Raw genomic sequence first — 25,715 nt, 5'->3', positions numbered from 1 at the left:
CTTCATAAACATCATATAGACATAATGTCTTATTGACGAGAAATTCGATGCAAGCCTAAAATTCCGGGTGTTGTGTATTTTTTATGAGGAATCTCGGGTTAGAAATATAATTTTATGGGAGGAACATGAGTAGAAAGTACAACAAGGCCAACAAAGTTAACAAGTAGAACAAAAGGTTTTAAAACAAGAGTAACGTCTAAATACGGGTCTTTAGTGTTTATTGGTACAGCTTTCAAGACAATACACTCATTCTCACGGAGATAAAACTCTTTCTATAGGCTATTTGGTGGCTAGCCAATCACAAACCTTCTTAGGCTGTTAAAGTCGGTAACACTCAAGGGCAAATTGAGTCAATTGGTGAACGGCCTGTACGCTGCACGTCCCGCTACAGGATAACCTAAGACCAGTAAGTATGAAACACTAAATGCCTTTTCTCTACCTGGACAAGTGATTGATAGTTTTAGGAGAATAATTATCCTTATGCGATTTAGGAAATCATCTTGACCATTTTCGAGCCCATTTGTATTTGATTCCAACTCCGTCTAGCTCGTACACCCTTGTTCTAAGCCAAAGCCTTGAGAGCTAATTTGCCTCGAGCTGAGTTAAAAAGGTTTTGGGGCTCCGAAAGAACGTTCTCTGGCGACAGTAAATTTGCTTAATCATCTCAAGCTGCAAAATTCCATTTTGTCACTAATTTTTAAGAGCACAAAACGGTTCTGTTCCGCAAAATATCTGTTTCGCAGCCGGTTTTTTTTGCTGGCTGGGAAGATGGTAGACCCCTCGGTTGCTGGGAAAAAATCGTCCCGAATGGTTCTGATCAAATTTGTGCAGTCAACTAGTTGTGCTGGGAATATTTTTGGGGGGCGCTGGAGCGGATGCTTGGGGAAAAATCATCCCGATCGGTTATACGGGCAATTATTTCTTACCCAATACTGGCTGGTACAAAAAAAGAATTGTCTCGCCTGGGAATAAGGAACAGCTATTTTTCCCCAGCAACTTTTAACATGGATATTTTCGGCATCAGAACATATTCAAACGACAAAATATGCCATTTTAACGTGTTTCGGGAGGGGGTGTTCGTTGCATATGCCCTTGAATTTTTGAAGGTTCTCTTGGACTTGGTTATTTTTATGATTTTTTTGCAACGGCGGTAGAAACAGAGTTTGTTTATTCTATTAAATTCTAATAAACCATGAAATCGCTTATGCTGCTCGTAAATCATGAAATTTGCGTTTCACAAAATAGTGAAGCGAAGTTTCCTCCCAATCCTAACCGGAAATGAAAACACTCTTCCCTTACTTCCAAATAAGGCAATCAAAAACAATGACAAGTATCTCGTGACATTTGTGCTGGGTTTCATTTTGACATTCTACAAATTAGCTCCTTTTCACAACTATACACTTCCTTATCACCAATGTAAACTGTTTTCTAGCTATTTCGAAGTTTAGTTTAGTTTTTGTTTTTATCAGATATGCGTATTGTCGTGTGTTTTCTGTTCGCCTTGGCCGGATCTGCCATCGCTGATATTTACTTGCACAACCCGAGGGGTTCAAACAACCGGTTGAACGAGAGGAGCGCCAATAGGCAGAACGCTAACAGGGCCTTCGATTCGCAGGTTAGTGGAAATGATTGAATATATTAATCTATTTTCTGTTAGGTGTAAGGCCGAGTTCAACGATATGCAAATAATTCCATTCTACACTGCGAAGAAATGTTTATATTATACATACTGATGGATACTGTGCAAAGTAAAGAAAGAACTTTTAATCCAAGTACATTTTGTTTCAAAAGTTTGTAAGTAGCTCAAATCCCTCGATATTATTAGAGTTTATCGAGAGATAAATCGTTCATGTTACTATATTAAAAAAAAAACAATAATGCCTTACTTATTTTTGTAACATCTGGAAATGTTACAAACAGTGTCATCCTACTATATTCCTCTGATTTATTGTCACAGAACAACAATCGAGGAGGTTATAATGTTGGCGACAAAACAAGTGGTGCAGCTAGAAACGAGGACGAACAGTATCATATGGTAAGAAAGATGGCTATTTGCTCAAGAAAGATTGGGGACAAAGTATTTCCACATGGTAAGACAAGCGAGAGGGGTGCACAGTCGTAGGGGGGGGGGGGGGGGGGTGTTATATGGAAAATGAAAACATCAATGAGAAATTACCCACTTTTTATTAGCCAAGAAAGGTGGAATGGGGGGGGACATTGTGCACACCCTGTGTATTTACGTGGTATGGCAAGACAGAAGACAGGCAGGGGTAGGGGGCATATGTACTATGTTATGTTCAGATAGGGCTTATAGTTCACAAAAGTGATTGCTTTATAAACAGTAATATTTTTAGATCAGCTGGTAATACTCAAATATACATATTGTGGTCTTGTAGCCACAAAAAGAAAGATCACTGGATCAGTCCAGTTCCCCGGGGGGAGGGGGGGGGGGGGGGGAGGAGGTACTCCTATATACATTGGACAGGGATCATCATTATATCCTTAAGGACGTAAATTTGGGAACTTGGGTATCTTTTAGGGGTGAAAATGAGAATGCCTAAATTTTTTTATCTCTGTATCTTTTAGGGTGCTATGATAGCCATCGCTCATTAAACTTGTAGCTCATAAAAGAGCGCTGTCAATCGGTGTTTTTAGATCACTAACCAGCAAAAAAAATCACACAACCCATGGAAAAAAATGGTTAGGCATGGTAAAATTAATGCCTAACCACACCCACTTTAGTATCTTTTAGGGTTAAAACATAACCAGACCACGTCCACTTTAGTATCTTTTAGGGTTAAAACATAACCCGACCACACCCACTTTAGTATCTTTTAGGGTTAAAACATAACCCGACCACACCCACTTTAGTATCTTTTAGGGTTAAAACATAACCCGACCACGCCCACTTTAGTATCTTTATGGTTGTTTAAAAAAAAACAACGATGATCCCCGTCTGTTTGATATTGGAGTACCCCCCCCCCCCCCCCTGGGCCAGTTGTACCCTGTGTACTGACCTGTAGGCTGGGGATTGTGGGGGTGGGGAGGAAGAAGGGGAGTGGGAGTGGGACACTCGCTTGTACAGAGGTGGGGGCTTGGGGATCCTGGGGGATGTTAAAGGAAGCAACTAGGGGTCTCTAAAATTTTAAGGTGTTCCAAGTCAAAATCTTCCCTCCCCCTTCCAGGTATTCAATGAACACTCCTTGCATGAACAGTCAAATCTTAGACTTTCCATATATGGTGCCACTTGTGCACCCCTTAACTAATCAGCAAATCTTGGCTTTTTAGAAGCTCTCAAAGTATGTACTAAAATTTAGTTTTCTATATATTTGCATTAGTCCTACTTCCAGAGCAGCAATAGTGGATCTGGCAAGACCTACCTTACCATGGAGTGGACTAACCAGCATGGTTGTGGTGGGAATGAGGACTCCGACCCACACAAGATGAACTGCCAACTGGTCCTGCAATACATGTGCCAGGAAGATGTTTCTTCTCGTCAACAGGACACCCTTCGTAATGGCGCCAAAACTAACACTCAAGGCTACTCTGCAACCGATAAGGGATCTCAAGAGAGTGAAGCTCAATACAAGGGCAGGAAGAATGGAAATGTTAAGAGTGACTACGTCATGCATGAGGCATGGGAATGGTATGATAAGTGCCGTCGCAGGATCAGAAACAAGGGTAAGCCTGTACCACATTCCCTGAAACAAAAGCCAAGCGTTTTCCTTCATTTTATGTAATCCACAGGTCTGAAGCCATTAGGCTGTGGGAGTTTATAAGAACTGTAAGCTAGGAGAAGAGAAACTAGTCTACTAAATGGTCAAAAGAACTGCCCTTATCAAAATCAGATACACATATACACTTTTCAGATTAGTATAAAAAAATGGGGGATAAATATGAAACTTGGGGTAGGAGCAAAGGACACTGTTTTCCAAGTCTTAATAAGTTTGAAGACTAAAGCAGCATGCTCTTGAACCCTATATACAATGTGTCTCTTATCCCAAATGACTGACTAACTGGATGACTCTAGTCTCTCCACTCCACTCCACTCCCCTTCCCCAACCCGCCACCTGGCCCACAGCAAAAATATAAAGTACTGTATTGGCCATGAAAAAAGTATCCTACCCAAAAGAGACAGCCCCCTACCCTCACTATTCACAATTCTGGCTAGACTTTGCAAAGTGTTGAGGTAGCCACTATTTGTTTGTAGCTACCAAGGTGGTAAACCTTGTAATTTTGGCTCATAGTTTTAAGTTAAACCTTTTTTATTTTATACTTTCTGCTGTACCTCTAGGCCTGTTTACAGCTGATCAGAAGTTGAATGGAGATGAGAGCATCTATACCCGGCAGAACCCTGGTGGTACCCGCCGTGGATATGAGTGCCCAGAAGAACGTGACTACTATCCATACTGGCACCCAACTGACTGGAAGGATATTGCTGTTCTAACAACTGACCCTGACAGATGCAGCTACTACAAAAAAGAAAGCTTTAACATGAAAACCAAAGGTATAACCTTTATTTTGAAGTTGTTGCAAAATTTTGAAGATGCTAAGCTAACTTATTTTTTGTGCTTTGGCTTGCTATATTGGGCGAACCAACCTGATTGGGGGAGGGGTAGACAAATCAGGTTCATAGCAGGGGTTGGGGCACTAGGGGGGCACGTCCCCCCCCCTAATATTTTCAAAACCTATCAGGAAGTGACCAGTAGGGGCATGGCTGTGTCCCCAATATTTTCTTTTTGTTTCTGTATCATGCCCCCCTCCTCCCAATAGTTCGGTACTTGTTGAGGCACTGCAAATCATAGCTCATTTTCATTGGGAAAAGAAGATTTGCATTTATTTAGACAGTAAGCAGCTGAAGATAGAAAAAAAAAATAAAAATAAAAATATTTTTTTGACTCTCATAATGTAAATGTTCTACTTGTAACAGGGGAATGCATTGAGAAATATTCAAATGGCAATGCCAAGCACTGGTCGAAATACAACGACGCCAAGGAATGTGCTGCCAATGGGGGAACCTGGACGGAGTTTACCAACTACCTGGAAACAGCACCTGGAAATGAACAGCAGTGCAAGGCCAAGGGCAACAAGTACGTCTGGGGACTTCGTCACGGCCACACCCAAAAGGAGTGCTTAGTTAGGCTGGACGAACCAGATTGTAAGCAGGCGAACTGGACTAGGGTTAACCATCTCGGTAATGGGCGAGAAGGAGTTCCACTCAATTATACCTGGACTATCCCAAGCTTCCCATCCGGAAAGGACTACAGATGCATTTTTCGTATCAGGTAAGATGTTTTTTGTAGCTAGTGTAGCTTGGCTCTCTTGAGTGGAATCCACGCGATCAGAGCCTAGTGCGATATCTTGTGCTCTCAATCAAGTGCTATACCCCCGGCGGTATGCAGGGATAGCAGTTAGTAAAATGTAATGCCCTAAAAGATTGGACGGTCACCCCTGTCTGCTTTTTTAGAGAGTCCCCCAACCTTAGGTGCATAGGCTTAAACTTCCCGTTTTTTTAAAATAATCGTTAGATTAAACACATTTTCCCTCCCCATAAACCAGGTACAACATCAGTACTGATGACTATGACCCGTGGCAGACCGATGCCACATCAAACCAGAACTTGTGAGTATTGAATGGGTACTTGTGATGGTTGAATTCATTAAGACTATGCGTAGTGCATTTTTAGGAGATCTGTCAACCTTCATTTAATCTCAGTGGCTATAGAGCCAGAAAAAAAAAATCCATTTGCATAGGCTTGTCTGCAATCCCTTTGGCTTTAAAACGATTTTATTTGGTACACTGAAGATGCGTTTTTTGATTGTTATTTTGTAATAATGTCTGCAAATAATCCAATAATAAACCTTGGATCAAACAGGAACGCCATGAAGATGTCCCCTGTCCAACAGAACCCTGTGGTGGACGTTGGAGCCGGGATGCAACCACTCCGCCTTGCTATCAATACCGCTCAGTATGGACGCACCTTTCAGGACCGTAGCCACCTGTTCAAGTTGATAACAAGGACGAAGGCTGTCTCCGAGGACCAGGACATCTATAACCTGAACGTGCGCGGCAAAAGGGGGAACATCGTGCAGACTTTCCCCGCCGTGGAATACGACTTCATCCCTAATGATCTGACCATTAAGTCCAATGATCTTCTACACATCCAGTGGACAGGTGGATATCAATCAAAATAAGCGAAACAAAATTGTTACCAAATCCCATTTATGCTCTTTAATGCCCTTATAAGGGATCGATTGGGCGAGCTGGAAAACGCGGTTAAAAAACATGATTGTTTGATTTAGAATTGTGTCCCGCTTTGGATGTGGATAACAGTAAGCTCATTCCCTAGCATTTGACGCTTTATTCGGACTTGTTTCCCGCAGGATCCAATTCACACAACAACGGGAACCCTGCTGGTGACGGACAGGCGGGAGACTCAGGCGAGGGAACCGCTGGTACGTATCACTACAGCAATAACCGGAACAGTGTACAGTTCCTGTTATGTTTCAAATCTCTCGTGTGTCTGGCTAATTGTCAAAAAAGCCTTCAGTTCTTTTAATGATGTTAAAGACCTAGACAATTAAATAGATTTCTGTTGAAACGCATTTCTCCTAACCGGGGTTCAGTTAACCACAAACTGAACCTTGGTTGACGCTCAAGTGTAAACACAGCATAAGGCTAGTCATCGCCACCCTCTAATGGAGATGACCGTGTCAAATCACGTGACCCACATGAAATGGTTGACACTTCTCCTTTAACTTTTTAACAGGTACTGACCGTAACAACATCGTTGAGATCATGGACCCCGCAGACAACTACCCTCTTCCCTGGGAACGGGCTAAGCTGTTCAAGAACGCCCAGGTTAAATGGACGAGCCACGCGTATAAGACCCCCAAACCGGAAGACGTCGCCATAAGCTTCGCCAGCAGCGGCTACTTCTCATGTCTTGTCGGCAAGAATGGGCCCGCGGAATGCAAGGGCAATTCCCCTGACACCAAGGGTGCCATGAACAACCAGCTGAATAACGCACCCGCCTCCTATGCCGGCATGGTCCTGCAGTTAGGCAAGGGCGATTATTACTACACCTGCAGCAGGAACAATAACTTCTCCAACAGGAGCCAGAAGGGACGTCTCTACGTCAAGTGATTAAAGAGAAACATAATTATTTAAATTGCAAAAAGCAATATGTAATTCAGCTATCTAGAACAGGAGTAATAAATGCAGAAATTATCTAAGCTGTTGGTATTTTTTTTTTAATCGTCCTTGTGCATAATAAGAAGTAGGCCTCAAAATGTTGGGGGAGGGGGTGGGCATGGCAGAGATTCATACACTGGAGGGCACTCAGTCAAGCTTCTTTCATTTCCTTATAATTTTAGAAACTAATAGAGGGGGCACGGCCCACTCCAGCCCCTATATGGTCGTTATGCCACTGCTGGATTAATTTAATCCTAAAGCAAAAAGTTACGATTTACAGTGCATACCCCGAAATAGTGACCACTTCTGACAGTTGTATTGGCCTCTCATTTAATCCTGGAAGAGTCACCTCAATGCTCTTAAACATGTGGGATATACATACCTGTCAACCTCCGAAAATCTCAAGGCTTGAGATTTTTTGTGGGGAGGGGTAGGGTATATTTTTGGGGGAGGGGTGGGTTTAACCTTGCATGCGTTTGTTGTATAGAAAGCTCTCACGAACAAATACACTTATAGATCTCACGAGGTTGTTAGATAAATTGCGTTACACAAGGGAATTATTGTTTCAAATATTTTAATAGAAAATTCGCAAAAATGACGATTTTCTATAGAATAATTTTTCGAAAGCGATAAAAATCGCTAAAAAGCTGGGGATTTGGTGTTCAACGCGAGATAGCGGGAGAAGGGGTCCAAAATCTTGAGACCCCGCCTAATGCGGGAGAGTTGACAGGTATGGCTATAAAACTGAAGCTTATCTTTGATGTAGCAGCTGGGTTTAGCGTGCTAAAAATGTCAGAAGCCATATGCCTTCTTGTGGCCCCAAAAAGAAGTCAATGTACATCTCCTACTGCTTAGGGAAGGGTCATTATTTAACGGGGGGGGGGGGGGGGGGGGGGGGGGGGGAGGGATGATATTTTTTGAGCATCGATTTGGGGGAGGGCCTTAATTTTTGGTACAGGGTTTAGAGTAGGGCTTTATTTTTTGAACAGGTATTCTGATCAATTTCCGAGCCTCCTAAAAATTCTGGAATTTTACAATGTTCCGGGGAGAACCCCAGAACCCCTACAAAATAGATAAATTAATGTGATGCTCCTTTCTGCTTGCATTTTTACGACTTTCCTTTGGCTGGCGTTGAAAATCATTATCCCCTAAAGTGTGGCCCCTACTATTTTCATCTTTTGCAGTTTTAATTTTAGTAACTTCCATCAATGTATTTACGAATTTCGATTCATGTCAAAGCCTCCCCCCCCTACTTACTTTTCAGATTGGTGGTATTGATGGTACATATTTACATAAGCTTTTAGCTGGGAAGGAGGTAATGATGCTGTTTTGCCCCTCACCCCCCCCCCCCCCCCCCCACACACACACACACATCCAATAAACAATATAAATGATCATTAAAATACTTTAGTTCACCTCTATCGAAATTTTCAATTTCTCCTAAATTATTTTTTCCTGAAGTGTTTTTTGGTCATCTAGTTATCTCCGGCAATTTCGAGTATAAGTAAGCAGCCCTTCACCACCCCCCCCCCCCCCCCCCCCCCCCCACACACACACACACACACACACACACACACACACACATCCAATAAACAATATAAATGATTATTAAAAATACTTTAGTTCACCTCTATCGAAATTTTCAATTTCTCCTAAATTATTTTTTCCTGAAGTGTTTTTTGGTCATCTAGTTATCTCCGGCAATTTCGGGTTCGCAGTGAATGCCGGGATATTCTCGCGCCTGCGCATTGATGTGTCGGCCAAGTTGATCGGGACGTAGAGATTCGCTCCTCGCATTTATCCAAGCTTGTAAGCTTGTTAGAGCTGTAACTAAACTACGAAAATACCTTTTATGGCATTCATAGGAAATATTATCCAATGAACTTGTTCTGGAGTCCAAAAGTGACGTTTTCTAGTCCCAGAAGAGCCAAGAAAAAAGACACAAGTTGGGGGACATATAAGAGTTATGTCTCGACACGAAGGTAAGAACGACTGGACTTGTAAACGGAAAAAAACAAAATACCCGAGGGTTAGTCCCGCGCTGCCGCCTCTTTTTTGTTGCTTAGGTTTTTTTTTTCCCATGAGCGCGTGAATTTGTTGTCCAGTGTCTTTTGCACGACTATGTGCTTGTAAATCACAAGGAAGTACAGAACATTTCATAGCAGAGCTGCTGTCATCATCAGAAGTCTCAGCAGCAATTTGCAACTGAGGAGCTCGAGTTTAGTGAAAAATGACCTAACAGTCATTAATGTTATTACGGAATAGTAAAATAGCTATACTTTCATGGTAAACTTATACCAAAGAACCGCTAGTTATCTTGCAAGTTCTGTAAGAGTGAGAATATAAGAGGTTTCCTTTTGACCATACCTGGAAAAACAAATTCTGTACAATGCTTGATTAGTAGAATGACTATTGTGGCATCAATATGACTGGGGATTTGGATAATACTGTGCTTTATTTATTGTTCTGGTCATTGTCAATCCCCATGTCTGGTTTAGTTATGAAAAAGTACAGGAACAATTTGAAAGCTATCAGTGCCATAAAGACATGTGAAAACAGAACTTTATAAAAAAAACTATAAAGTGATTCAATTTGCAAGTGTGAAGTAAGCGAGCAAAATTCTTGGAAGCAAAATACTTGGAAGACACATGCCCTTTATTTATCTCCCAGTCCAATAAAATACATTATCATCAGTGTACAGGCTCACTTCCTCGAAAGTTTCTGTCTCTATAACTTAAATTCATGTTTATATGATGATAATACTTACCATGATGGATATATTGATGATGATGATAATGATGATGATGATCATAGTCATAGTGGACTAATTTAGCTCGGATTTTGCTTGCAATCTTTCAATTACTGTTCAATCGTGATCACCTTTTTATAATCTACATGATAAAATTTTATAGAAAGAGACAATATTTGTGTCTCAATGTAATAGTAAAATACTATCCTTTATATCAATTGTATTTATATTATTCTTATATGAATTGCATGTAACTTGGCGTTTTAATGTTGGGTGTATACAGCTGTTGTTATTACCACCTTGGCACATTTCAAAATGGCAAACAAATAATATGTCATATTTATTATGATAGACTGCCATTGTTTTTTCAGCTTCTAATGTTTTAAACTTTTCTCTTGTCAGGTGTCAGTTGTGATTCATGTAACAAGGGTAATTTCCGTGGCAAAAGATTCAAATGTTTAATATGTTATGACTACGATTTGTGTGCAACTTGCTTTGAAAATGGAGTGACTACAACACGCCACACAGCCGATCATCCAATGCAGTGTATTTTGACCAGAGCTGACTTTGGTAAGTGTTGCAAACAGCTAGGAGCTTGTCAGTAAATTCTGAATAAAATAAACAAATTCATCCCAAGTTTCTGCTGAAAACTGTACTCAGCAAAAAATGTATTTCTTACGTTGTTGCTAAATGTCTGTACTATGGAAGAAAGTGGTCAGCTTGTTAGGGTGTATACATAAGAATAATACTACCATTTGATTTGACTAGACTTGTACTATGGAGGGGAGGCCTTCACCGCTGATCAGCCCCAGTCATTCACGTGCCCCTACTGTAGCAAGATAGGGTTCACAGAGGCTCTTTTATTGGAGCATGTCACATCGGAGCACTCAGATGCCTCACTAGAAGTGGTATGTATTGGACGACTTAATTACAATCCACATAATAGTATGTAATAGAAAGCCATCCACATAATAGTATGTGAATAGAAAGCCATCCACATAACAGTATTTGAATAGAAAGCCATCCACATCCAGAGTTAAAAAAAAGTTTTTAAAATTCTCTAGATTTTGCCGGCTTTGTGGATTTTCGTGGGGAAAAAAGCCTGCATTCTCAAAATATGAGAGGGAAATACAGATAAAAAGAGCCAGAAAAGACCAGAAAACAGCCAGCTAGCCGCTATTTTGAACCCTGCACATTATGTGAATAGAAAGCCATCCACATAATAGTAATGTATGTGAATAGAAAGCCATCCACATACCGTATTTACCCCAATTTTCAAGGCCTTTAATAAAATGAAAACTCGCATATAATACCCACCCACCCAACAAAAACAAGGAAATGAAAAAAAAAAGAAAAGAAAGAAACAAAAGTATCAAGATGACATAAATGTTCCGATTCACAATTCATTTTATTTATACATAAGTATGGTAAATGCTTACATCTAAACTTGAAGGTGATAATCACTTATTGAAGCTCTTAGGCATAAGCAACACATCTTAGCACAACTGTAAAGCTGTTATTCTCATTGCTGAACATTTGTATATTCACATGGAACATCAAAATGCGAGCTTGTGTTCGATCACAGCAATTACCACCATTTTGGACAAAGTGCAAAGAGACTGGGTTGAGTGAATTCCAACATGGTCGACAACAAGAAAATTGTGAAGGAAGCATAAATTATTGCTATTTTCTGGCGAGTTTTAGGGCTTTTTTTTACAAAACATGATGAGGAAATTAAAGATATTCTTTGTTTGGAATACCTTTTACTATGTTATTTTTAAGTGATTTTGTGACTGTTTCTCGCCTACAATGGGCTCCCTGCATTTTCTTATTGATTTCCGCTTTTTATCATACTGAGAACAATGGGTTCCGCGTATAATGCATGTCCCGTTTTTCAAGGTCATTTTGGTAGTAAAAAAGTGTGCATTATACGCTGGGGAATTAATACATTAATAGAATGTGAATAGAAAGCCATTCACATAATAGAATGTGAATAGAAAGCCATCCACATAATAGAATGTGAATAGAAAGCCATCCACATAATAGTATATGAATAGAAAGTCATCCACATAACAGTATTTGAATAGAAAGCCAACCACATAATAGAATGTGAATAAAAAGCCATCCACTTAATAGTATATGAATAGAAAGCCATCCACATAGTAGTATATGAATAGAAAGCCATCCACATAACAGTATATGAATAGAAAGCCATCCACATAACAGTATATGAATATAAAGCCATCCACATAATAGTACCAAGGTGGTCTAACTAGAAAGACTACAGACAGGCTGTACAATAAATAGTAAGTCTGTGTAGGTGTGTTTGAATCAGGGAAATAAATCTGTATATGATTGAAATAATATGTTTTAGGCCTTTGTGAAAACAGAGTGTTGCAACATGCACTTATTTTATCTTGTCGCTATTTTTTCAGGTATGTCCAGTGTGTGCTGCTTTACCTGGAGGGGACCCAAACTATGTGACAGATGACTTTGCAGCACATCTTACCTTGGGCCATCGAACACCCAGGGACTTAATATCCTTGCAGCAGTTATTTACCCATAAGCTAAAGGATAGCTACAAAGACTATCTATCTTACTTACAATAAGATTAATGACCAGGGACCGGTCCCTAGAAAGCATGTTAGGGATAAATATGGTTATCTGGACATTTGATTGGTCAAAAATGGTATTCAGCTCTTGGTAAGCGTTAATTAACCTGCTTTCTAGGGACCTGCCCAGCACATACAGTATTATTCCTTTTGGAGGTTAGTCTTATATTTTAATTCTAGAATAATCTATTAACTGCCCTGTTACTCATGATTGTTCATGATTGTTTCCCCATCACATGTTATTCCCTTAATTCTTGTTACGATGAACCAGGAACTGCCCGACATGTGAGAAGAATGTTCCACCCTGGCCGGGGTGTAAGCGGCCCAAGACCTCCACGTCCAAGAGCAGGTGCAATGAACTTCAGTAGCTCATCAAGCAGTGGGTCTGGTGCCACCACATCACTCTCTTCCACATCTAGCTTCCGTGAGAGCATGGACCCCATTGCAGAGCTGTTATCCCAGTTATCAGGGGTGCGGCGCGCTGCCCAGCAAGCACAGCCCCCCGTCCAGTCACAGCTACAGCTACTACAGCAGCAGTTACAGCTAGAGCGGCAACAGGTGCAGCAGACTAGGGAGAGACTGGAGCGACTTCCACAGCGACGACAGATGGCAGCCAGCAGTACTCAAAGCTCTGCTTCGGCAACTACTCAAGAATCCAACAGCTCCTCCAATTCACAGTTTCTTCTGTCAAGGTAAGTTTTTTATTGCGAAGTCTTTTTAGCCTAGCCTCTGTCTTTTCATGTACATTGGCATTTGCAGACTTTAGAGCTTACTGAGAGTAGCCTGGCCCTGCCCCCATGCTAGCTATAAGATGTTTTCAATTGTAGACTCATACAGGCACAGGCATATGTAGCATATGGGTAAAATTTGAGGATTCTTCAATAAAAAATGGCGGTACAGGCCTGCAACACTTTACCCTCCTAACGTAAAATAGTGATAGGTTGTGGTAGATGGATAGATGTTGTAAAGCTTGCTATGTCATTCTATTGTGAAGACATCTGTGTATACATACTGTACTTATACAGTACCCCCTCTCATACTGATTGTCTGGTGTAAATTGTTCTTGTTCTTCCAGAGCCAATGAGCCTGCATTATCTGAGAGCGACCAAGAGGAGCTAGAAGAACAGAGAGCAGATAGAGCCATGTTTGTGCAAGATTTAATAGTATCCACCCTTGGATCTGCACTCAGAAAACAGCAATTTGCTGATCGGCAAGATTCCATAGAGGATGAGTTCACACAATTAACCCTTCATCAAGGCAGTATAGAAAGAGGTGCAGCCGGAGGGGCAAGCTTTGAGTACCACAAGCCAGATAACCATGCTCTGGAATCTGATCCAGACCCTAGTAATCAGGACATTGAAATCATTAATCTAGAAACAGAGGATGATAAGGAATCCTAGCGCAATATTTGTCTTCAAGACCTATCTGTCTGGAAAAGAAGACATTGTTCCATTGTGGTTGGCACTGGAGATGAATTTCCATATCAAGGCACTCTGCCTGTTTGACTCCAACAAGTCATACAACTAGTAAACCAATGAACGGCAGGTTATGAACCAATAAAAAGAACAGTAGTTACTTGAATGAGTAGTAGGCATCCTACCTAAATGCAAATGTGCTTTCTAGTTTTTCATGTTATTTTTTTTTTGTCAAGTAATTGTTGCTTATTGTTTTTATCCTTTTCCTGAAGACTCCAATTACGTAAAGTTGGTCTGTAGCCACCATTCTGCCAGCCTAGAAAAATACCAAGTGTGAGGAAGCATCCATTTTCATCACCTTATTTGGGAGGCTTTTGAATTCTTTTTATTGAATTTGGTAAATGAAGTATTCTTCAAAGAAGGTATGGTTTACTAGAGCTTGTTTATCACTTGGAGCACTTAAAGTAGTGCACTTGCATACATGCTTGATTTCTCTTCTCTCTATTTAATGTGCAATTAGTAATTTCAAACCTTTTTTCAGTGCACATTGAAGACTTGCTAAACTGTAGCTTATGATGTGCAAATATAGTTAAACGTGAAGGTGAGAGCTAGGTTATACAATAAATAATTGAATTCTAGCATGTGCAGCCAGTTTTATGGGATCTTAGAAGGTTATACCAGAGGAAAAGTCCTTGGACTTGGCAAAATGCTGAAGAATCTTAATGGCACTAATGGTTCAGTAACAGTTTTATTAATTCCTGTGACACCATCAGCAACGCATCCAGTTCTATTGGCTTATTTGGGAAAGCTTTTGCAATTTGTTCGGTTGAATTTAGTAAGACTTGATTAAACTTTATTTTAGGGGTGTGGCTGACTAGGTAACAAAGGACAAAATGTTAACAAGCAATTAATTCTGTTTTGTGCTCATTTTTTTTTTTAATCAAAAGAAAAAAATGTCAGAAAACTTTGTAAGGAAAACACAGAGTGACTTTGGGCAAGTGTATCACAGATAAGCTTGATGATGATGTTCTGAGGAAGCCCTTACTGATTCTTTAAACAGATGCTTCATTAAGCAGTGTCATAGTGCTCTTGGGGGCATGCCCCCAGATTTTTCTTTAACTATAAGGTAATGCCCAACGTGAGTGGCTATACCCCCTCCTTCCCCAAGTTTGGTGCCCCATAGTGTTCTGAGGCCTGTGTGGTAGCAATCGGTAAGCATAACAGAACCTTTCAGTCTTCTGACAACAATATCATCAATTTGGTGTTGCTTTATTTTTGATAAAGGTCTCATAAAGTCTTTCAATCTCTGATTCAAATTCAATTTTGTTAGCCCTCATGAGTTGATATAGCTGATTTACAGAAAGTTCCTCTCTCTGTATGTATTGTAACCTCTCCATTAGGCCTGGGTCACCATGTCCATTTTTATTCTGAGAATCTTGTTTCTTAAGGTATTCTAAAAGCAACTTCCTTCCACTGTTTATGTTTTGTGCAGTTCTTTGCATTTCTTGCTTGCTGACACCTCCAACTGCAAAAAAGTAGAAAACCAAAATTTTAGAATAGCTAGGATTTTTTTAGGATACTAATCAGAATAACCCATCAAAAGATCACCTTTGAGCTTTTCCATCTTTTTAGAAATTGTCCTCCTTAGCACCTTGTCAGCCTGATGGAGTAGACTGTCTAAGTTTGCCTTCTGGAGCTTCTCCTTCAACGAAAAAGCCCATTGAAAAAAAGTGTAGTAAAATTTGTTCAGATTTTTATCAGAAAACTCACTACCTACCCCCCACCCCCTCCCCCCAAGAAAAATCCTGGGTACAGATTTTTGCCAAAATATGGGTAACATTTATAGTAGAAATATTAACACATGAAGTCTGCTATCTCAACATTTTTATCAAGGATCCATATGTTGTGATAGTGTTTACCTTGAGAGGTTCATCTTCAGTAGGTAATGGTGGAACTGGGTGTGAAGCAGCATTTTTTATAAGAAGCACCAAGGCCTTCCTACAAAAAGGAAAAAATACCATGAAAGCCTTGCTTTTTCCAGATAGCATTGCCTGTGGCTTACAGTGTTAGCATAGTTCCCACTAGTACTATCTCGCCTTCACTCTGAGGTTTTTTTTTTCTTGGTGATCACTAGAGGGATTATTACTGTTATTACACTGCTTATCATCACTGGCAGATACTCACATACAATCTGAAGTTGCCTCTGTTCCTTTGATAGCTAGTGTGTTTTGCTCCCAGAAATATTTTTCAGGATTAGGATGCTCTAACCTCTTGGTCATGGTTTTGATGGTTTCCATGGTAACAGGATTGGATCTGGACACATTTCTTTGGAGAGCACTGTCTATAGAACAGTCTATAAATAGCTGGGCATACCCCAGACCACCTTACATAGGATAAGAACAGAACAAATTAAAAGCTGTTTGAGATGCACCAATTGTGAATAAATTAAAAAAAAAAAAAAAAAACAGAAATAAAAAAAAAACAGTCTACATAAGTGGGTTAAGAATTCTTCTCAAGAAAAAAAAAACAGTCTACATAAGTGGGTTAAGAATTCTTTCTCAAGAATAAAAATTAAAAAAAAAAAAAAACAGAAAATAAAAAAAAAACAGAAATAAAAAAAAACAGTCTACATAAGTGGGTTAAGAATTCTTTCTCAAGAAAAATATATTAGTATTTTTAGGGATCAGAAGGAAGCCACTAAGTCAAGAAACAATCCGCTATGGTACTACTTAAAAGTAGCACATGGGCAGGTCTAGGGGTGGGCTAAGCTGGTCCCCCCCCACCTTTTTTCAGGGACTCTATTAATGATGTAAGAAAATGATGCAAGGAAATCCACAAAAGAATAATGAATCTGCCACCATTCCACTTTCTTGAAATCCTTGCTTTAGCCCTCTCTTACAGAAAATCCTGGATCTGCCCCTGTAGTGTGCTTTAATAGTGGGTGATGAGAATTCCTCTTTATTTTATGTACAAGTACTCACATTTACGGGCCAATTGGTAATACTCATATCGCATCCCTCTGTAAAACATATTGTCATCTAGAATTATCACATGACAGCACCTCAGCGTGAGACTAAAAACAAAGAAACCACAAACCAATCACTTGTACAATATTAAAACAGATCCAGGCATGTACACAGGGGGGTGCGCTGGGTGCCCAAGCACCCCCTTGTCTATATGATACCTATGACTGTGCAACCCCTCAGCGAGGGGGACGTAAAGGTTTGCAGTGATGTGTTGCGGTTTTTCATATTTTATTCTGTGGTATCGCGGTTTCTCAGTTTTTCGCAGTTTCCGGTTATTGACTTATTTTGGCGGTTTTGCGTTTTTTGGCGTTTTTCTGTGCGGTTTCTATGCGCTTTTGCGGTTTCTACACCCCCTTTCGCCACACTCCTCAGCCATTCCTGGGTATGCGGCTGAGATCTAAGTCAGAGGCGTAGGCAGGGGGGTGGCCGGCCCGTCCCCTTCTAGCAGCCAAAAATACAGTAAATGTATGAGACATTATCTAAAACACAAGAGCCAATGCCTTGAAAAGGCCTTTTGGGCCCCATCATGTTAGCAATCCTGGCTACGCCGCTGCAAGTAACATAAAAAGCAAGATCACACAGACCTATCATCAACCAAACACTTGCACAGTTTTCCAGTGTCCCTTAATTTCTGTATAAATTGCGGCCAGAATCCCGACAACTCTGTTTTTCCTTCGTGAAAATTGTCTCTCGTTTCTGATTTTAGGCGAAAATGTCCATCAGAAGTAGATCCAATATCAGTCGTATCTATCCTTAAAATCCTTACTAATCTCTCCACGCTGAGCAATAAAAGCTTTCTGTACCATTTCCATAATGACCTTCCACGGGTTTCATGTAGAGTATTTGCTGACATACATTGCTGCGACAATCCGTCTTCATCTTCGTACAAGTTTGACGGAATAAACTCATCATAGCAAATATGTAATACGTGGGTGTCATCGTATATGTTATGCCTTTTCCATTGGATGAACTCATTCACTAATGTCGTCTTCCCGCAGGCAGGCAAACCACATAAAACCAAAAAGCAGTCAGATTTTCCCTCTCTGTCCGCCATATTGAAAACACAGGATACCCAAACAAAATCATAACCTAAATCCACAGGGCACCTAAATCATGGAATAAGCCTAGAAATTATCTAACCGGAAAATAGAGATAGATTAATGTAATTTAGGGGCGATTGTATCTACTCATCTCCTGAAACTTGTTTTGTCGTTCTCTTATTTTATATGTTATATGTCTTATAAAAGATACTCTCGACTAATTGGGTTACCTGTGCTCCCTCACATGACTTCCGGATCGAGCGATGGCGCGATCACGCGAGTAGAGCCAAGTCCCACGCAGCAAAGCATGGCTGCAAGAGTGTAAAGGTATTGTGAAAGCGATGAGCAAGCCGGCTTGAACGAAATAACATCGATTTATTGAGAACATTTAGTCTTTGCAATGGCACCCTTGACTAACAAGCAAGTTAGGCTTGCGACAGGAGCAGTTGCGGCCTTGGCTAGCGGTTATATACTAAAGAAACACGGCCCTGAAATCTACCGGCAAATTCATGTAAAGCTCAGCTGCGTTTTCGGCGAGGAATCTGACAGAGAACAGGTGGTCTTAAAACCTGATGGCAGCGACAGTCAGGGAAGACACAAACGTCAGTTGATTCCTGTTGATAAGGATTTCGTTCATCAAATCCTGAAGTTGTTACGAATCGTGTTGCCTGGCCCTTTCAGTAAGCAAGCGGGGTTGTTGTTTGTGCATTCAGGCTGCCTTATCGCTCGTACCTTTCTGTCCATTTACGTGGCGACGCTAGATGGACGGGTCATCAAGTCCATTGTACAAAAGAACGTACCCATGTTCATTGTGCAGTTATTGAAGTGGATCGCCGTGGCGATCCCGGCAACGTTCATCAATAGCATGATTCGATTCCTTGAGAACCGAATCGCCTTGTCTTTCCGGACAGAATTAGTCAATCACGCGTACGAGAAATACTTCGCGAATCAAACATACTATAAGGTTGGCAATCTAGACAATCGTTTGACAAACGCCGATGAGTGTTTGACCGAGGATATCCGCATGTTTTGCAACTCTATTGCTCATTTGTATTCCCATCTAACAAAGCCATGTTTAGATATTGTTGTAATTTGCTGGACCCTGGATAGTATGGCCCGCAAGCGAGGTGCTAGTTGGAAGTTGCCTCTTAGTATAGCAGGGGTAGTGATATATCTCACTGCAATGATTCTCCGTTCTATGTCACCCAAGTTTGGTAGGATGGCTGCAGAGGAGTCAAAGCGCAGAGGGCAGCTGAGGTTCTTGCACTCTAGAGTGATTGCTAATTCTGAGGAAATTGCATTCTATGGAGGTCATAAGGTGATTATCAACAGAAATGTTAAATAAAATTGTCAGGAATCTAACCAGAATCAGAATAGAATCTTGTTTGACTAAAGATGAGTTTTGCGTTGATCACAACTCATTTGTATTCCATTGTATTTACTGGCTCGTTTTATAGGAATTGAGGTGTAAAGCCCCTTTGGCCCTGTATTCTAACAAAATGAATGTTAGAATTGGGGTATTCAGTAGTTCAGCATCACAATAAGGAGTCTAATTGGTTTTACCCTCTCTCTTAAAATGCTGTTTAAAATTATAACTGACATATTGGACCCCCTAAAGATAACACCTTCACCTTCTTCCCTGCCCCCCCCCCCCCCCCCTCCCTAGCAAAAAAAGTGTGATCAAAGGGATTATCCTTCTAGGTATAGCTTTACTCTATTCACTAAGTAAATGCCTTTTTTACTTCTCTACAAGGTTGAGCTGTCTTGGTTAAGGAATAGCTTCCAGTCATTAGCTAAGCAGATGGAGAGGATATACTCCCAGCGACTTTGGTACATCATGCTGGAGCAGTTCCTGATGAAGTATGTGTGGAGTGCTGCTGGGCTTGTGATGGTTGCTACCCAAATCCTTGTCGGACAGGGTAAGATCTGCTATGTTTTGCTTTGGAGATACATTTTTGTACCACATCCTCATAGGACATTGTAAGATTTGCTATGGCATATGGTGGTAGGTAAATTTGTGGAATTTCGCTTCCAAAAATTTCTTCTAGAACTTCCTTCTTACCCCTTGGGTACTACCCCCCTGGACCCCCATTCCCTGGATCTGTTACTAATTGCATATTAACTGTTTTTTCATTAAGCTACCCCAGAGGAGCTTGAATCAGGGGGTGATAATGGTGTCAGTTCAAGAGCTCAGCAGATAACCACTTCCCGACATCTTCTTGTCTCTGCTGCTGATGCTATTGAGAGAATCATGTCATCCTATAAAGAGGTGATACTTTTAGAGTTAACACCAGGAAGCCTTGTAATGTTTTATTCAGTGCTGGAATGTCCTCTATGATTCTAAACTCAGATTATTTTAAAGTTACAGTAAAGTATGGTATGTTGTTCTGTAGCAGTTAAAGTTCTGTTTAAGCATTTGTTTTTATCTTTTTGCCTTGAATATTGTAGATTTGAACAATCCAAAACTACCTAAATGATACAAAACTATAAACTTTTCCTGAAATATAAATCCAGCTTATTTCATCCAATGGTTTGTTCAGAAAGTATCATTTTTTCAAAGCGATTTTCATAATTGTTACTAAAATGAGCAGAGTTTACTGCACATTGAAAATACCCACATCACCAAATTCAAATAAAAACAATACCTCCTTTAACGAAAATGTCCTCATTTTAATAAAAATGCTTAAAAAAAAAAAGGTTTGTAAATGTGTATGGTTTTTTTTTCGGCTTGATGCAATATTTGCGATTTACATTGCAGTTAGGTTATAGCCATTGGTTATAATTCCGTACCCTGCACCCATAGTGTGTTTTTGGTTTGACTGCAGAAATAAAGCTGTGAAAGGGTTGATTTGTATACATCCCTTTATCAATTAATAATTTCATTTCCAATATTGTCAAATCTTACTGGTTAATTTTTATTATGTGGGACATTGATTTCAGCCATTCGGCTGAATAAATAACTTTCGTTTTAAAGACAACCTCCTTGATTTTATTTAGCGCTCAATAAAATATCATTCTATATTAAAATAATTAATGAAACTGTGATTGATATATCAATATGCTAGGATGATTAAATAAAATGGCCAAGATTAACCATAGCTAAATCATTAGCTGGCTAACTTTAAAAGGGATATGAGATTGTTATGGCAGAACACTTAAAATGACAACAACACATTGGTGGCCGTAGCATTCACATTTTGTGTAAATAAAAACAGCTTTTTGTTGAGCTATCGTGCACGAAAATTAACAAAATAAATCAATTCTCACCTTATCCTGTTATCCTCTACATTTGTGATTTTTTTTATTTCGCCATTTTAGTGTTTGTGTGGGTTGTGGCATTTATTTTGGAATATTTATATCAGACTGTTTTGTTTCTTGCAATATGGATTTGTTAGCAACACAAGAGCGAAAGCACATTGATGATTGTTGGTTTGTTAACCTGCTGCATTGCAAAGTTGAAACCATTTTTATAAATCAGTTAAGAACAAAAGAAAATATAAGTAAATATGTTTAATTATTGTTTCTCAAATGAAAAAATTCAGACTGACGACACTATGTGCTCACTGAAAAAAAATTTGTATAAATCAATAAAATTTGAAAATGTGTAGTCTTTTCTGTGCATATTATATGCGTAAGTAAATTTGTAGTCGTCTTTTAAAAAAACCTTAGACATTGGGCCCTTCCACAGAAAAGATAGAGCAATTTTAACACGAAGTGATACAGAACTGCTTATCATACTGTAGCTGTATTTTTTAACAAAGATTGTACAAAGTCTTCCCTTTTTACACGTACAGAGATTTAAAGAGTTTTGAAACTTGTTGTAGCTCAGTTCAGTTTTTATTTAATATTCAGCCCTGTCATTTCTTGTCCTCCATACCAAAGGTACACAGGTGCCTACAGGACACGGTTCTTAAAGATTGTGTGATAAATCCCTAAAGAATACAATATTTCATTTATTCCAGATAACAGAACTCAGTGGTTACACCCAGCGTGTCTTCGAGATGCTGTCAGTGTTTGAAGATCTGGAAAAGGGACATTGTATACGCTCATCGACTGCTGATCAAAGCAAAGAAAACCTGAACTCCCATCATGCCAAGGTTGGGCAAGTTGTCAATCTGAAGCAGATGCCTGGGGGTGCAGTTGAGGATACAGAGGGAACAATCACCCTTAGAGATGTGGCAGTCATCACTCCATGCGGTGATGTAGTGGTTTCTAGTTTGGCTTTTGAGGTAAGCAATAACATGCAGTAGGGGTTGAGCTATAAAAATGTCATTTGAACTAAAAGTGTACAAACAGGTTGTTTTTTTAGGGATGGGGGGATGAAGGAAGCAGGGGATAATCAAATATTTTTCTCATTAAAATGGATATTTTACACTTAATGTCTCCCTTTGAGTCTGGGAGATATAGCGCAGTAGATGTCTGGGTATTCTTGAATTTATTTAAAGGTCATGATGAAGCCATTTTTGTGCTAATCATTGGTCTTGGTGTTTGTTATAGATGCAACCAGGTATGCATCTCCTAATCACTGGACCCAATGGGTGCGGCAAGAGCTCACTATTTCGTATTCTGAGTGGACTTTGGCCTGTATACAAGGGGTATCTAGCCAAGCCTCCGCCAAGCCACATGTTCTACATCCCTCAAAGGTAAAAAGCTGGTGGTTTACACTTTGCATAGAATAGAAAACAAATGCTTGGTGGCACAGAAAGGCTTACAGTTTTGCCTTTTGAACATGCCAAGTAATTTTTCTGTTGTGCGTCAGGCCATACATGCCGATTGGCTCGCTGCGAGACCAAGTGATTTACCCTGACCGTGAAGAGGACATGACAGCTAAGGGTCTGACAGACAAGGACCTTGAGGAGATTCTCTCTACCGTCTACCTACAGAACATCATCAAGAGAGAAGGAGGTAATATTCACATATAGTAAACAAGCAACTTCTTACATACACATTACTACTGTAGAACATCATTAAAAGAGGGGTTTTCATCAATACCACATAAATATGATACTTGATAAAATCTTTTTTCAGGTTGGGATACAGTAAAGGAGTGGAAAGATGTTTTCTCTGGAGGAGAAAAGCAAAGAATGGGAATGGCCAGGCTGTTTTATCACAAGTAAGTCTTAACAGGAACCTAGGGGAAATTAGGTGTTCCCTGATGGTAGTTACCAACAATGTCCATCTTTCTTTCTTTCAGACCTCAGTTTGCTCTTCTAGATGAGTGTACCAGTGCCGTCAGTATTGATGTGGAAGGGAGCATTTTCCAGGCAGCCAAAGATAGTGGCATCACTCTTCTCAGCATCTCACACAGACCATCATTATGGTGAGCTATATATCTCAGCATCTCACACAGACCATCATTATGGTGAGCTATATATCTCAGCATCTCACACAGACCATCATTATGGTGAGCTATATATATTAGCAGTAGTCTCAAAGCCATATCTCAGCAGTGGTCAGATACTAGCTGCCAAGATTACTCTTCAATCAAATAATTAGCTGGTGTTTGATTTTTGTGAAATCCCAATTTTATCCCGAGTGAAAAAAGATATTTGTATGGAGAACTGGAAAATGCTTACTCTGGCTATAACCTTTTTGCTATAAAATACAGTGGAACCTGGATTTTACGATAACCTCGATTTTACAATAACATTCCATTCTCCCGGCAGAAATTACCTCGATCTTGCGATATTGGATACAACGATATTCTCGATTTTACGATACAAATCTGTTCTCCCAATCGTAATGTTGACCTTGATAGGGGAAGTAAAATGCATAAACTTACCTTCCCACATTTTTTTATGATTCCAGGAAGTACCACACACACATTCTTCAGTTTGATGGTGAGGGTGGATGGAAATATGAACAGCTCAACACAGCTACAAGGATGAGTCTTAATGAAGAGAAGCAAAAACTAGAAGCACAGTTAGCTGGAATCCCTAAAGTACAGAACAGACTCACAGAGCTGTGCAACCTGCTTGGGGAAGATTCTGTACTCTGTGTAAAATAGTTGAACAAGCATAATTTTTGCCATACTTATGTTATTATATAGCAATGAGAAAATTTATAAAAATATATAATATAAAAATACTCTTGACATAAGCATGTCTGACTGCAGTAGACACATTTTACAGGTAATCAGAGAAAACTATTTTTTCTCTTCCAAAGCAGAAATTTGCTGTCTGGACCCAAGTTAGGCAACAATCCATCGTTGTGAAATGGAAAGATGTCTTCTCTGGAGAAGCCAGACAAAGAAATATATATCTATATATCTATATATATAATATTAAAAAGAAGGTGTTTTAAAAAATTTATCATATTTTTTTATTGGTGTCATCGATGGCATTCCCAGCTAATAGCTCTTACTAGTCCCTATGAAAAAGGGAATTGAATACACCAAATACTCTATATATAATGGAGATATCTTATTATTCCAAAAAAAAAATACAATAGTGTTATGCTAATTAAATGAGATGACTTTCTTCCTTTAATTGGACTATATATTACATTTACACCTAAATACAACACCAGTGCAAGGAATGGCAAAGGATAGCTCTAAGACCATTTGCTGCTTATGGGTTCTCATTATAAGAAAGATTTTAAGTAAACATTTCATGAGTTATCCGATGTTTGTATTCAAGAGAAAAATCCCATAGTATTTTGCGATGGCAGAACTGCTATATGGCAATTGCCATTTACCCTGACAATTTAAAATAATGATAATAATAAAAATACATTTATTTGTAATAGATGTTTCTTGATGTTGTCTCTACATTGAAGTGTACAATATATCAATCATATATGAGTAAATAAACACATGTCTGATTATGTCTTTCCATGACAATCCAGACACTAAAAGTTTTTTTTTTCATCAGGTCCATGGATAATTACTCCCCCTCGGCCCTCCTCCTGGTTTATCCCCTAATTGCTCACAAGATTGGATTTGTTTTTATGTTTTTTTTTTGTGAATATGAAAATTAAATTATTATTTTTTTTTTTGTAGGGAAACTCCCTTTGAACCAAAGCCGGTTAACCACAGGTAGCCCGATAAATGCATTGCAGCAAAATTTACTGTCTCGATTAATTTTGCAAGTAAACAGAAAAATAGAAGAAACTCTTAATACCATAGTTATAAAAAGGAGACGGCGTCCAGAAAAAAAAAGATAATTTGGGGACCTTTTAAACACAGGTAGCCCAAGCTTCATCAACCGATGATCGACAAGTTATTTTAAAAAAAGCCCACGAATTTAGCCCTCTGAAGGCCACGACGATTTATGGAGATGTTTAGGGTTGAGAAAAAAAAAAGAGATGAGTTCGACTATCTTGGCATGGCTGTTGACGGCCGTCTATTCACAGGTGCTATCCCACTACTGTAGAACGCGGGAGCTTTTGCCTGCTGTGTTTCCACCCTGGGCCGGTACGCTCCTCTTTAACCAACCTGGTGACTCGAGACTCCTCTTAAGGCACCATATTGACGCCCGACTTAGCGCGGACACCCGATCGACATAGCACGACCGCCATCAGGAATCCACACCTCAAGCCATTCAACATCTCTAGCCTCCAAGCAGCTGGATTACAGGCATGCGCCACAATGCCCGGCTGAAAATAAACCGTGCAAAATACTCAAGTGATACGTGTACAAAGCCTCGTGTTCATAACGAGGTATATTCAAATTTAGGGGT

The 25,715-nt window shown here is 39.7% G+C and overlaps 4 protein-coding genes across 6 annotated transcripts; 3 read left to right on the top strand and 1 right to left on the bottom strand.

Annotated features, from left to right (window-relative positions):
• The first annotated feature begins 304 nt into the window (after positions 1–304).
• LOC5508608 (protein DD3-3) lies at positions 305–7,235 on the top strand. The gene is made up of 10 exons (XM_001629153.3): positions 305–406; positions 1,470–1,615; positions 1,958–2,035; positions 3,339–3,681; positions 4,295–4,507; positions 4,931–5,285; positions 5,560–5,622; positions 5,876–6,174; positions 6,384–6,455; positions 6,770–7,235. Exons 2-10 carry the CDS (start codon positions 1,472–1,474, stop codon positions 7,144–7,146), a joined length of 1,944 nt encoding a protein of 647 aa, XP_001629203.2. The 5' UTR covers positions 305–406; positions 1,470–1,471; the 3' UTR covers positions 7,147–7,235.
• Positions 7,236–8,933: 1,698 nt separating this feature from the next.
• On the top strand, positions 8,934–14,608 carry LOC5508624 (E3 ubiquitin-protein ligase KCMF1). Its single transcript, XM_032377330.2, has 6 exons — positions 8,934–9,176; positions 10,346–10,513; positions 10,712–10,851; positions 12,379–12,480; positions 12,817–13,247; positions 13,631–14,608. Exons 1-6 carry the CDS (start codon positions 9,161–9,163, stop codon positions 13,953–13,955), a joined length of 1,182 nt encoding a protein of 393 aa, XP_032233221.1. The 5' UTR covers positions 8,934–9,160; the 3' UTR covers positions 13,956–14,608.
• Positions 14,609–15,220: 612 nt separating this feature from the next.
• Positions 15,221–18,080, bottom strand: LOC5508623 (L-seryl-tRNA(Sec) kinase). Of its 3 annotated transcripts, none has more exons than XM_048728531.1 (6): positions 17,581–18,080; positions 16,952–17,043; positions 16,239–16,353; positions 15,890–15,968; positions 15,579–15,672; positions 15,221–15,495 (listed from the first exon to the last, which is right to left on the bottom strand). In XM_048728531.1, exons 1-6 carry the CDS (start codon positions 18,048–18,050, stop codon positions 15,224–15,226), a joined length of 1,122 nt encoding a protein of 373 aa, XP_048584488.1. In that variant the 5' UTR covers positions 18,051–18,080; the 3' UTR covers positions 15,221–15,223. The 3 variants fall into 3 exon arrangements, with proteins under 3 accessions (XP_048584488.1, XP_048584486.1, XP_048584489.1); XM_048728529.1 differs by having other exon boundaries at positions 16,155–16,353; positions 17,581–18,079; XM_048728532.1 differs by having other exon boundaries at positions 16,155–16,353; positions 17,800–18,079.
• A 241-nt stretch (positions 18,081–18,321) lies between these two features.
• LOC5508622 (ATP-binding cassette sub-family D member 2) lies at positions 18,322–24,780 on the top strand. Its single transcript, XM_001629151.3, has 9 exons — positions 18,322–19,354; positions 19,790–19,955; positions 20,175–20,305; positions 21,999–22,265; positions 22,534–22,679; positions 22,796–22,941; positions 23,065–23,149; positions 23,231–23,356; positions 23,845–24,780. Exons 1-9 carry the CDS (start codon positions 18,437–18,439, stop codon positions 24,041–24,043), a joined length of 2,184 nt encoding a protein of 727 aa, XP_001629201.2. The 5' UTR covers positions 18,322–18,436; the 3' UTR covers positions 24,044–24,780.
• Positions 24,781–25,715: the final 935 nt, after the last annotated feature.

Source organism: Nematostella vectensis, chromosome 6 (genome assembly GCF_932526225.1).
Source record: "Nematostella vectensis chromosome 6, jaNemVect1.1, whole genome shotgun sequence".
Lineage (NCBI taxonomy): Eukaryota > Metazoa > Cnidaria > Anthozoa > Actiniaria > Edwardsiidae > Nematostella > Nematostella vectensis.
This window is presented reverse-complemented; position numbering and strand designations above follow the sequence as displayed.